At 33.7% G+C, this 13,818-nt stretch overlaps 2 protein-coding genes across 7 annotated transcripts in view; one reads left to right on the forward strand and one right to left on the reverse strand.

The window, feature by feature from the left end:
* The window catches only part of LOC119488229 (zinc finger protein GLIS1), an 85,525-nt gene extending 84,647 nt beyond the window's left edge, over positions 1 to 878 (forward strand). For all 6 annotated transcript variants that reach the window (XM_037769682.1, XM_037769677.1, XM_037769679.1 and 3 more), the window contains one exon: positions 1 to 878. In XM_037769682.1, the coding sequence (XP_037625610.1) occupies positions 1 to 137 (137 nt within the window). In that variant the 3' untranslated portion in view covers positions 138 to 878.
* On the reverse strand, positions 441 to 11,843 carry LOC119488232 (elongation of very long chain fatty acids protein 4-like). The gene is made up of 8 exons (XM_037769686.1): positions 11,467 to 11,843; positions 11,317 to 11,377; positions 5,795 to 5,982; positions 5,545 to 5,625; positions 5,371 to 5,427; positions 5,175 to 5,289; positions 1,429 to 1,556; positions 441 to 1,334 (listed from the first exon to the last, which is right to left on the reverse strand). Exons 2-8 carry the CDS (start codon positions 11,375 to 11,377, stop codon positions 1,170 to 1,172), a joined length of 795 nt encoding a protein of 264 aa, XP_037625614.1. The 5' UTR covers positions 11,467 to 11,843; the 3' UTR covers positions 441 to 1,169.
* Between the last annotated feature and the right edge of the window lie 1,975 nt (positions 11,844 to 13,818).

Here is a 13,818-nt window from a genome sequence, read left to right on the forward strand (position 1 = left end):
GCTTCAACCTGACCCAGGAGCTTCAAGGCGGGGTAGGGTGCCAGTTCTCCTCCAGCCCAGAGGAGAGCATTTTCTTCCAGGTGGGCAACTTTGACCGCAGCCTGAGCCACATGTCCTCCGTCTACACGGAGACATAGAGCAACACTGGAGCAGGGCACGCTTCACCACACCTACTCTACAGTCCTTCATGTTCTCACACTCGGATCCCCTCTTCTCCCCGTTTACTTTATTTACAATTTATATCTTATTCTGACCTACTTAGCTGCCAGATGGATGTGAAACCAGCAAGATGAAACAGACATGTACTGCAGTGTGACTTACCTGACACTCTATGAATGGTCAAGATGCACTTGTTGCACATCTCTTCCCGTTGCAACTAGTTTAACCAAAAAGTAATTCCCTTGTCGTACATTCATCATAAGGAAATAGACAAAGACCTGTTTCTTGCTCTTTCAATTTTTTACTCACTTTAAATGAAGGAATGCCACGAAGACACAAATCAAAGACATTACATCATTGAAGGGATCCACATTTGTTAGACTCAAACACATTTTTTGGTCAAGAACTCATCATGTACACATGCAGGTTTTTCAGCATTAATAGAAAACTTTAAACACTACAAACTCCTGAATAGAAATGAAATGTTGTCTCCCTCCTCTCCATGTTTTTTTCTCCCTCTAATCTACAACTTTCAATCTATTTTAGACTGAAGTGTAGAAAAGAATATATCATTTTGCCGTGTTTTAGCAGTGGAAAAAGTGTTTGCATTTCTGTATTTTGTTTGAGTGTTTTCTTTGGGAAGGGGGGGGGGGCTTTTTGGATTTCTCTGCAGAAAAACCTACTTTATTATTATATGTATAAAATGTACAGTTTGTTTACAGCAATCATTTGAATGTTTGTCATTTCTCAATTTAAGAAATAAATAATAATTGAATGATCACGTCTTTTTTTGACATGTATGTGACACTAAAATACAAAAAAACGCAGAGAGAACGCAAATGGTTCACATTGGTCGTACATGTCTGTAAAATATTCAATGTTCAAGTCTCACACTTGAGCACCATGAGAAATGTTCAGACAGTGGCCGTGTTGTGCCCTCTACTGGACACTAGTGAGTACTACAGACAGGGGGAAAAAAATCATTCAAGCTCAGTGTGTTTGTGTGCGTCTTATTTCTGCTTCTTCTTGTTGAGGTAGCTCTGATAATAGAAGTTACTGAAGAGGATCATGAGGGTGACGCAGTAAGTAAACACCAACATGTTCATGGAGTCGGGGAAGTCGCACTCTGTGAACAGGTTGTAGCCCGAGTGCACGAGGAACATCAGAAGCTGCACCTGGAGAGGCATTTGGGGAAAGGTTCAGATCACTTCATAAACATATTGTATGTACAGTCACAATTATTCTCATACAGAGCAGGAGGCCACTCACCAGCTGCAGAGATGTGAGGTATCTCTTCCACCACAGGTACTTCTGCATGTGAGGACCGATCGCAGCCAGGCCGTAGTAGGAATACATCACGAAGTGTACAAAGGTGTTGAGCAGGCAGATGAAGAAAGCTGCAGGATAAACGAATGGATGTAAAAACACTCAAGAGTGGCAAAGTTACAGGTCATGTCTATAATGCATCGTGAGCACATCGAAGAAAGTTTTTCCAAAAAAGTCATGGTATAGTATGTTGATAAAAGACTAAAAGAAGTCATAGTATTATAGTAGGTCGAAACATTTTTTAGTAAAGTATGTCGAAAAGTCATAGTATAGTATGTCAAAAAAAAGAGTAAAAAAGTCATAGTATACCATGTCGAAAAAAAGAAATGGGAAAAAAAGTCATAGTATAGTATGTTAAAAAAAAGAGTAAAAAAAAATATAGTATAATATGTCGAAAAATGAAAAAAAATGTCATAGTATATTATGTCGAAAAAAGTTTAAAAAAGTCATACTATGGTATGTCGAAAAAAAAGTCATAGTATAGTATCTCGAATAAAAAGTCATAGTATATAATGTCGAAAAATATGAAGAAAAGTCAGTACAGTATGACGCAAAAGACATAGTATAGTATGTCGAAAAATGTCATGAAAGTCATAGTATTTCATAAAAAGTCATTATAGTATGCTGAAATATCCCATGAATAAATCATAATATAGTATGTCGAAAAGAGTAAAAAAGTCATAGTACAAAAAAAGTGTCAAAAAAGTAATGAAAAAAAGTCATAGTATAGTGTGCCAAAAAATATGAAGAAAAGTCAGTACAGTATGTCTCAAAAGTCATAGTAAAGTATGTCAAAAAATATAAAGTGGTATTTCATAAAAGGTCATATAGTATGCTGAAATATCCCATGAATAAATAATAGTATAGTATGTCAAAAAAAAGTCATAGTTTAGTACGTAAAAAAAAGTCATAGTATAGTATATTGAAAAAAAGTCATAGTATAGTATGTAAAAAAAAAAGTCATAGTATAGTATGTCGAAAAATATCATGAAAAAGTCATAGTATTTCATAAAAAGTCATATTATAGTATGCTGAAATATCCCATGAATAAATCATAGTATAGTTTGTCGAAAAAAAGTCATCTTATAGTATGTTGAAAAAAAAGTCATAGAAAAAGTAAAAAAAAAAAAGTCCCAGTATAGTATGTCGTAAAAAAAAAGAGTAAAAAATATCAAAGTATAATATGTCGAAAAAAAGAAAAAAAAAAAAAGAAAAAAAAAGTCGTAGTATAGTATGTCAGAAAAAAAGTCATAGTATAGTATGTTAAAAAAAGTCATAGTATAGTATGTTAAAAAAAGAGTAAAAAAAAATATAGTATAATATGTCAAAAAATGAAAAAAAATTTCATAGTATAGTATGTCGAAAAAAGTTTAAAAAAGTCATACTATGGTATGTCGAAAAAAAAGTCATGGTATAGTATCTCGAATAAAAAGTCATAGTATATAATGTCGAAAAATATGAAGAAAAGTCAGTACAGTATGACGCAAAAGACATAGTATAGTATGTCGAAAAATGTCATGAAAGTCATAGTATTTCATAAAAAGTCATTATAGTATGCTGAAATATCCCATGAATAAATCATAATATAGTATGTCGAAAAGAGTAAAAAAGTCATAGTACAAAAAGTGTCAAAAAAAGTAATGAAAAAAAGTCATAGTATAGTGTGCCAAAAAATATGAAGAAAAGTCAGTACAGTATGTCTCAAAAGTCATAGTAAAGTATGTCGAAAAATATAAAGTCGTGGTATTTCATAAAAGGTCATATAGTATGCTGAAATATCCCATGAATAAATAATAGTATAGTATGTCCAAAAAAAAGTCATAGTTTAGTACGTAAAAAAAAGTCATAGTATAGTATGTAAAAAAAAAAGTCATAGTTTAGTACGTAAAAAAAAGTCATAGTATAGTATGAAAAAAAAAAAGTCATAGTATAGTATGTCGAAAAATATCATGAAAAAGTCATAGTATTTCATAAAAAGTCATATTATAGTATGCTGAAATATCCCATGAATAAATCATAGTATAGTTTGTCGAAAAAAAGTCATCTTATAGTATGTTGAAAAAAAAGTCATAGAAAAAGTAAAAAAAAAAAAGTTCCAGTATAGTATGTCGTAAAAAAAAAGAGTAAAAAATATCAAAGTATAATATGTTGAAAAAAAGTAAAAAAAAAAGAAAAAAAAAGTCATAGTATAGTATGTCAGAAAAAAAGTCATAGCGTAGTATGTTGAAAAAAGTAAAAAAAAGTGCTAGTATAGTATGTTGGGAAAAAAAGTCGAAAAATATCATGAGAAAGTCATAGTATTTCATAAAAAGTCATATAGTATGATTTATTCATGGGATATTTCAGCATTGTATAGTATTTCCAAAAAAGGCATAGTATAGTATGTCAAAAAATGCCTTGAAAAAAATGTCGATAGTACACCGTTGTCACTTTGGCATGCAGGTATAAAACATTATGAATGTTCAACTTATAATATATCATATCCACCACTTATATTCCTTCATAAACTTTGTTTTAAGTTGTCATGCACATTTATAAAGAGTTTTATAAAGACATAAATGTGCTTAATACACAGACATGATCTTCGTATTAAATGCAAGTACTGGCAGTGAGTGAATTAAGAATGTACTGCTGCAAGTTTCAACTTGTGAGGCTGCAGACACGCAGTAGAATGATGTAAAAAAGACACTCAGGTTGCCAAGAATTTTTTGTAAGTGTTCAAGTTTAGCTGTGGAAGCATTTCAGGGACATTAGAGAGCATAATTAAGCTCTTGTTACTTGCATTCATGAAACAACATGTATCCAATGGACCAGATAGCATTTGAACACAAAGATGATAGAGAAGACGCATTTTTTATTCTTACAAACAGTCCCCTTAAAGGGACTATTTGTAACTTTCAGAAATGTTTGTTAACAGTGACACCTGTGGCCTTGAAATCAACGAAAGTCAGCGTCGAGCTCGCGCTTGCTCGCTCTAAATAGACATGGACGAGCATCGCTCAAAACAGTGACGCCACACACGTCAGCTAAAAGCACAATATCACTCTATATTTCACCTGCTTGGCAGTAATGTTAGCTGACCAAACAAAGGTCTCTCCATGAATCACTGCTGATCCTAGTGTTGGCTTTTCCTGCCTCAGCGCAGGCAGCGGGGCTCCTCAACGAGTTACGTTATCGCCTCCCGACCGCAGCCGGCAGCCGCAGGGAGACACCGGCACCCGGTCGGTAATGAGACGACAAAGTAACACGTGGAGGAGCTCCGTCACTTCACAAGACACGGGAAACCTCTGTTGGTCTGGAGGAGCTGCAGCATTTATTTCTGCACAAACGTCCTCTGTATGTTCACTAGATATTCTCAGAGCTAAACTAACTCTTCTGCAGTGTGGAGTGAGCGCGTTCACGTCTAGAGGTGGAGCGAGTACGCGAGAACGTGCGCGCTGTCTGAGTGAAGGCGAGCAGGCAGAGGAGATGAGACAGCGGCCACACGCGAGCGCGCATATGCGAGCGCGCATATGCGAGCGCGCATATGCGAGCGCGCATATGCGAGCGCGCATGTGTGCCGACCCGCTACATTTATACGCTTAGAAAGTTACTAACAGTCCCCTTAAGTGAAAATCTCCATCCACAATGTCATGATCTTTAAATATCATTCTAGCACTTACAGTAAAAGACTAAAATGATTGACTTACATTGTCCGCCGGCCACAAATTTGATTCCCGCCCACCAGTTGAACATCAAGGGGCCGTGGTGAAAAATGTGAAGGACCGTCAGCTGGTTGTTCTTCTTCCTCAGGATGAAGAAGAGCTAATCATAAGAGAGAGGAGATTGTTACAGTTTCAACTCTGAATTTCACTGATGACTGCAAACATTTGAACAAATACGCACCGTGTCACTGAGCTCTATGACCTTGGAGAAGAAGAACCACCAGCAGGCTCCGGCCATCTGAAGGAAGGACACAATGGAGAAATGTGAGTTTTACATATTATTCATTCTATCTGTAAATTATGTTCCACTTATAGCTTGTGAAAGACACAATTTGTCACAAAGACACTTGCTTACCCTCACTGCCAGCGGGCTGGTGCTGTAATCTACAGGCTGACAGAGGAGGCTGTAGTTCGAGAGCCAGGATGTGACCAGGAACTGGTAAAGTACACATACAATTACGTTAAATAATACACCACTAACATAACCACTTGTATCGTTAAAACAGAAATTCCTAAGAGGAAGCATCAGCTAAAAGCTGTAAAACTGAACTCTCTGTGTTCACTGTTGACCTGCTTCCCTTATTAAAACAGAACAAACAACACACCTCATAGAACATGTAGGCAGACAGGCCGACCATGGCAAAGTTGTAAACAATGAGGACGCCTTTGAGGTCAAAGGGTTCTTTGTGTTTCATCAGTCGAGGGCCGGCCCAGACCACCAAGAGGTACCCCAGGAAGATGAGTGCCACTGGGACGGGGGAGTAGACAAACAGCCACGCGTCCGTCCTCTTGTCTGGAACATAATAGAGCTCTGTGTCAGGAGACTATCTACAAATGGTTCATAATTAATTCATACAATTCTCCTCATATGTTTCACATTATAAGCATCACTTCTATTTTGTTGTATTTTCGTTATGGTGTTACACACAACATCTATTGCATGTCAAATTAATAAATATATTACAGGACACATCTCTGGCTAGGATTACACATTTAAAGAGCTGCACTGATTTTTTATTTAGTCTGCACAGGAAATGTTTTTACAGTTTGTCTTGTTCCTGTTCAGGTGAGATGACCTGCAGCTTTGTGAATGTAAACCAAGTCAAAATAAAAGCATTTGTAAATGTGAAGAAAAAATAAGAGCCAGTTTTTGTGTCTGACAATGAAAGGTTCCTCCCTGTGTTTGGGTCCCTGTTCTTCCCACTCCTATATGTCCACCACTGTAACAAGATAATATCACAGTTTGTCTTGTTCCTGTTATTTTTATTATTATTATTATTAGCCTTAATCTAACCAGATTACTCCCATTGAGATCAAAGATCTCTTTTACAAGGGAGACCTGGCCAAGATAGTAACACATAAATTAACAACATTACAACTTGCTCATAAAAAAACACTTAAACAGACGACCTTGGACTGCAGCGATTACACCAGACCTTTAAACTCATTCAAGGTAAACTACGTTTTGAAGTTTAAGAGCAGATTGTAAAGCATTAGCTGCCAAAAACCTAAAAGCTTTCTTTCCCAATTCAGTTCGTACTTTGGGAACAGCAAATTGCAAAATGTCCATAGAACAAAGATAATGACTTCCATGTTTCCTTTTTAAAAGAGAGGAGGACAAGTAAGAAGGAATTACACCCAGAATGCTTTTGTAGTCAAACACATACCGATGACTGAGTCGACAAGCGGTCATCAATTAAGAATCCTAGATATTTCAAAGTACATACCAACTCAATTAGTTGACTATTTCTCGTTACAATGTTCTCAGACAGTGCTGATCTTGTTGTTCTTGAAGTGGTAAAGAACATAAATGTTGTTCTGTCTGCATTAAGAACAAGATGCTGCTACTGTTGAGTTCAGATGACCTGCAGTTTTGTGAATGCAAACCAAGTCAAAATAAAGTATTGATACATTTGAGGAAAAACTAAAAGCTAGTTTGTGTCTGACAATGAAAGGTTCCTCCCTGAGTTCTTCCCACTCCTATATGTCCACCACTGTAATAACATAATATTACAGTTTGTCTTGTTCCTGTTCAGCTCAGATGAACTGTAGTGTCCTATATGCCCACCGCTGTAACAAGATAATATCATTTTAAAAGTGTCATGGTGGCTAAGCTCAGATAACCTATAGTTTTGTGAAGTCAAAATAAAACATTTATAAATTTGATGAAAAACTAAAAGCTATTTTTTGTCTGACAATGAAAGGTTCCTCCCTGTGTTTGGGTTCCTGCTCTTCCCACTCCTATACACCGACCAGCCATAACATGAAGACCTCTGACAGGTGACGTGAATAACGTGGATTATCTCGTTATAATGGCACGTGGCAGTGGGGGGGGGATATATTAGACAGCAAGTAAACATTTTGAACTTTGAACTCTGTGTTGGAAGCCAAAAACATGGGAAAGCGTAAGGATGTGAGCGACTTTGACTTTGAGGGCCAAATAGTGATGGCTAGACGACTGGATCAGAGCATCTCTAGAACTGCATGTGGGATGTTCCCGGTCTGAAGTGGTCAGGACCTACCAAAAGTGGTCCGAGGAAGGAAAACCGGTTAAACCGTCGACAGGGTCAGACCCGAGGCCCATTGATGCACGTGGGGAGCGAAGGCTGGCCTGTGTTGTGCGATCCAATAGAAGAGCTACTGGAGCTCAAATTGCTGAAAAAATTACTGCTGGTTTCCGATAGAAAGGTGTCAGAACACACAGTGCATCGCAGTTTGTTGCGTATGGGGCTGCGTAGCCGCAGACCGGTCCGGGTGCCCCATGCTGACCTAATGTTATGGCTGATGGGTGTATATCCACCACTGTAACAAGATAATATCACTTTTTATAGTTTGTCTTGTTCTTGTTCAGCTCAGATGACCTGTAGTGTGTGCAGTTTTATGAGTGTAAACCAAATCCTGATTCAAAAAGCATTATAATATGTTAAAAAGGAAGTTTTTGTGTAACAAAGACAGGGTCCTCCCTATGTTTGGGTCCCTGTTCCTCCCAATCCTATTATTATTATAATAATAATTATTATTATATGTCCACCACTGTAACAAGATAATATTACAGTTTGTCTTGTTCCTGTTGAGTTCAGATGACCTGCAGTTTTGTGAATGCAAACCAAGTCAAAATAAAGTATTTATAAATTTGAGGAAAAACTAAAAGCTAGTTTGTGTCTGACAATGAAAGGTTCCTCCCTGTGTGTGGGTCCCTGTTCTTCACACTCCTATTGTCCACCACTGTAACAAGATAATATAACAGTTTGTCTTGTTCCTGTTCAGCTCAGATGAACTGTAATGTGTGCAGTTTTATGAGTATAAACCAAATCCTGATTCAAATTAGCATTAAATATATTTAAATATTTAATACAAAAAGGAAGTTATCGTCTGACAATGAAAGGTTCCTCCCTATGTTTGGGTTCCTGTTCCTCCTAATCCTATTATTATTATAATAATAATAATAACTATTATTATTATAATATGCCCACCACTGTAACAAGATAATTTTAAAAGTGTCATGGTGGCTAATCTCAGATGACCTGCAGTTTTGTGAATATACAGTATGTCCACCACTGTAACAAGATAATTTAACTTTTTATAGTTTGTCTTGTTCAGTGCAGATGACCTGTAGTGCGAGTATAAACCAAATCCTGATTCAAATTAGCTTTAAATATTTATAAATTAAATTAAATAAAAAGTATTCGTCTGACAATGAAAGGGTCCTCCCTATGTTTGGGTCCCTGTTCCTCCTAATCCTATAATAATAATAATAATGATTATTGTATGCCCACCACTGTAACAAGATAATATCACTTTTTACAGTAATAGCATTAAATATTTATAAATTAAATTAAATAAAAATGAAGTTTTCGTCTAACAATGACAGGGTCCTCCCTGTGCTTGGGTTCCTGTTCCTCCTCTTCCTATTATTATAATAATAATAATAATAATAATAATAATAATAACTATTATTATTATAATATGCCCACCACTGTAACAAGATCATTGTAAAAGTGTCATTGTGGCTAATCTCAGATGACCTGTACTTTTGTGAATGTAAACCAAGTCAAAATAAAACATTTAACAATTTGAGCTAGTTTTTGTCTAGCACAATGCAAATAGCATTACATATTTATAAATTAAATTAAATAAAAAGCTAGTTTTCGTCTAGCACAATGCAAATAGCATTACATATTTATAAATTAAATTAAATAAAAAGCTAGTTTTTGTCTAGCACAATGCAAATACCATTAAATATTTATAAATTAAATTAAATAAAAAGGAAGTTTTTGTGTAACAATGACAGGGTCCACCCTATGTTTGGGTCCCTGTTCCTCCTACTCCTATTATTATTATTATAATAACCAATATTATTGTATGCCCACCACTGTAACAAGATAATATAACTTTTTACAGTTTGTCTTGTTCTTGTTCAGCTCAGATGACCTGTAGTGTGTGCAGTTTTATGAGTATAAACCAAATCCTGATAATAACTAGTATTATTGTATGCCCACCACTGTAACAAGATCATTTTTAAAAGTGGCATGGTGGCTAATCTCAGATGACCTGCAGTTTTGTGAATGTAAAACAAGTAAAAAAAAAAACATTTAACGATTTGAGGAAAAACTAAAAGTTGTATTATATGTCCACCACTATAACAAGATCATATATAATAACCTGTAGTGTGGGCAGCTTTGTGAGTATAAACCAAATCCTAATTCAAATTAGCATTAAATATTTATAAATAAAATAAAATAAAAAGGAAGTTTTCATCTAACAATGACAGGGTCCTCCCTGTGTTTGGGTCCTTTATCCTCCTAATCCTATTATTATTATAATTTGCCCACCACTGTAACAGGATCATTGTAAAAGTTTCATGGTGGCTAATCTCAGATGACCTGTACTTTTGTGAATGAAGTCAAAATAAAAGTATTTACAAATTTGAGGAAAAACTAAAAGCTAGTTTTTGTCTGACAATGAATGGTCCCTCCCTATTTGTGAGTATAAACCAAATCCTGATTGCAAATTAGCATTAAATATTTATAAATGAAATAAAATAAAAAATAAGTTTTTGTCTAACAATGAAAGGGTCCTCCCTATGTTTGGGTTCCTCCTAATCCTATTATTATAATAATCATAATAATCATAATAATTATTATTATTATGATTATTATTGTATGCCCACCGCTGTAAAAAGATAATGTTTTTTTTACAGTAATAGCATTAAATATTTATAAATTAAATTAAATAAAAAGGAAGTTTTTGTCTGACAATGACAGGGTCCTCCCTGTGTTTGGGTCCCTGTTCCTCCCAATCCTATTATTATAATAATAATTATTATTATTGTATGCCCACCACTGTAACGAGATAGTATAATGTCTTTACAGTAATAGCATTCAATATTTATAAATAAAATAAAATAAAAAGGAAGTTTTCATCTAACAATGAAAGGTTCCTCCCAATCCTATAATAATATAATTAATATTATTGTATGCCCACCACTGTAATAAGATCATTGTAACACTGTCATGGTGGCTAATCTCAGATGACTTGCAGTTTTGTGAATGAAGTCAAAATAAAGTATTTATAAATTTAAGGAAAAACTAAAAGCTAGTTTTCATCTAACAATGAAAGGTTCCTCCCTGTGTTTGGTTCCCTTTTCTTCCCACTCATACAGTATGTCCACCACTGTAACAAGATAATATAGCTTTTTACAGTAACAGCATTAAATATTTATAAATTAAATAAATAAAAAAAATATATGTCCACCACTGTAACAAGATAACTTTTTACAGTATGTCTTGTAGTGTGAGTATAAAAACCAAATCCTGATTTAAAAAGCATTAAATATTTATAAATTAAATAAAATAGATAAAAAGGTTTTGTCTGACAAAGACAGGCCCCTCCCTATCCTCCTAATCCTATTATTATTATTATAACAATAACTAACATTAGTATTATTGTATGCCCAGCACTGTAACAGATTCATTGTAAAAGTGTCATGGTGGCTAATCTTGTGACAAGCCACAAAGCAGCTATTGTGAAGACAAGCTGTGGGAGCAACATCTGCATCTCTCCCCCACACAGACACTTATTGTCTAAACACTGGACTGTAAAAACAGAGAAATCATCTTCTTCTTACCTCCATTTTCTACTATCCTCTGGTGCACAGAGAGGACACTTTGCCACGCTGAAGAAGCCATCTGGAAACATAACGGAAGTTAAAAGAAAACACTTCATTTAGTGGCATTAAAACATTATTAAAAACATCTGTTCACCTCTGGGGTCGGACCTTTTTGTTGTGTGTTTCAGAGAGGTAAAACTTCGGTGACCACCTGGACTCAATGTGGCTAATGAGTAGCCTGAACTAGCAGTTCACCTGAGCAGCAACACGAGCTGCAGACACACAATCACAATCCAGCTTTTCGACCTGAATGAATGAAGACAGACTGGAGCGACCAGCCGCACCGGAAAGTTAACAGTTAACTAAACTCAGCAAACACGACAGAAAACTACGCAGACCGGTCTCTACAACGCGGGGCCGCCGTGCGGGTCGAGTCTGTGTCGTGTGTGTCTCCCACCTTAAAGAAGAAAAGACAGAGGAGAGAGAAACTACTGAGAAGATTTGAATCACTTCCTGTTTGTCTTCGCTGCTTTGGGTTTGATTTGGAGGGTTTGTAGTTTGACAGGAACAGTTGATGGTGTAACACAGCAGAGGGCGCTGGTGTACCACCGTAATGTGTCCGACTTTTATTTTATTTTTTTCCATTTGTTGCTTATATTTTTTTATTATTCCACTTATTTATTTATTTATACCATTTATGGATTTTTTTTTTTTTTTTTAAATAAAATAACACTTGTCCATCAAGATAGATAGATGCCCTCCCACACCCCCCATAACAATATTACTGCACCATTAAATAAGCAGAGTTAATTTCATGAATTACATTTATACATTTAAATGAATTAAATCCGATAGCAACATAAATTAAACACATACAAAACAAAAAAAAGGAAATAAATTAGAAGTAAATTAAAAATTATAATAAATAAACAAAAAAAATTTATTATCTATTTAAAAAAACTAAGTATAAATTGTGAATCATATGTAATATGGGGTCAGCAGTTTAAAACTTCAATGTCAGTTGTATCCATTTTTTCTATATAGATTAAAAAGGGTCTCCTTTTTTCCATTTGTTGCTTGTATTTTGTATTATTCCACTTATTTATTTATTTATACCATTTATGGATTTTTTTTTTTTTTTAAATAAAATAACACTTATCCATCAAGATAGATAGATGCCCTCCCACACCCCCCATAACAATATTACTGCACCATTAAATAAGCAGAGTTAATTTCATGAATTACATTTATACATTTAAATGAATTAAATCCGATAGCAACATAAATTAAACACATACAAAACAAAAAAAAGGGAAAGGAAATAAATTAGAAGTAAATTAAAAATTATAATAAATAAAATGTATTGTCTATTAAAAAAAGATTAGTATAAATTGTGAATCATATGTAATATGGGGTCAGCAGTTTAAAACTTCAATGTCAGCTGTATCCATTTTTTCTATATAGATTAAAAAGGGTCTCCTTTTTTTTCATTTGTTGCTTATATTTTTGTATTATTCCACTTATTTATTTATTTATACCATTTATGGATTTTTTTTTTTTTTTTAAATAAAATAACACTTGTCCATCAAGATAGATAGATGCCCCTCCACCCCAATAACAATATTACTGCACCATTAAATAAGCAGAGTTAATTTCATGAATTACATTTATACATATAAATGAATTAAATCCGATAGCAACATTAATTAAACACATACAAAACAAAAAAAAAGGAAAAAGGAAAGGAAATAAATTAGAAGTAAATTAAAAATTATAATAAATAAAATGTATTGTCTATTAAAAAAAGATTAGTATAAATTGTGAATCATATGTAATATGGGGTCAGCAGTTTAAAACTTCAATCAGTTGTATCCATTTTTTTCTACATAGATTAAAAAGGGTCTCCTTTTTTCCATTTGTTGCTTGTATTTTGTATTATTCCAAGTATTTATTTATTTATACCGTTTATGTAATTTTTAAAAAAATAAAATAACACTTGTCCATCAAGATAGATAGATAGATGGCTTTGATACACTAGTTTTTTTTATTAATACAAAATATAAACTACTAAATAATTTATTATTATTAAAGATTAAACTACCCAGCAGTAAATAAAGTCATTTACATTAGCCCCACCTTACCATTAAAGTGATGTACAAATCGATGCATCAATAATTATAATCCAGTTATAATTATGTCATTTTATATAGTATTCAGAAACTAAGTAAAAGTATATCAGCATTAAAATGTACTACTATACTACTACAAAAAAGTAAAATAAAATACTCATTATACAGAATATAAATTTAATTATAAATTAAATATTCCTTTATATATATATATATATATATATATAATAATTTATATATATATATTAATTTCTCTATATATATATAAATAAAATCTTAATTTCTATATATACAAAAAGAAAAATCTTAATTTATATATATATAAAATCTTAATTTATATATATTTATATATATCAAATCTTTATATATATATAAAATCTTAATTTATATA

The sequence above is a fragment of the Sebastes umbrosus genome, chromosome 5 (genome assembly GCF_015220745.1).
Source record: "Sebastes umbrosus isolate fSebUmb1 chromosome 5, fSebUmb1.pri, whole genome shotgun sequence".
NCBI lineage: Eukaryota > Metazoa > Chordata > Actinopteri > Perciformes > Sebastidae > Sebastes > Sebastes umbrosus.

Bases quoted from the DNA above. Each gene is read 5' to 3' on its own strand.
- LOC119488232 (XM_037769686.1), bottom strand. From the start codon at position 11,377: ATGGCTTCTTCAGCGTGGCAAAGTGTCCTCTCTGTGCACCAGAGGATA. The intron at 5,290-5,370 runs GTGCGTATTTGT...TCTTATGATTAG, and splicing joins TCATAGAGCTCAGTGACACG to CTCTTCTTCATCCTGAGGAA. The intron at 1,335-1,428 runs GTGAGTGGCCTC...ATGCCTCTCCAG, and splicing joins ACCTCACATCTCTGCAGCTG to GTGCAGCTTCTGATGTTCCT.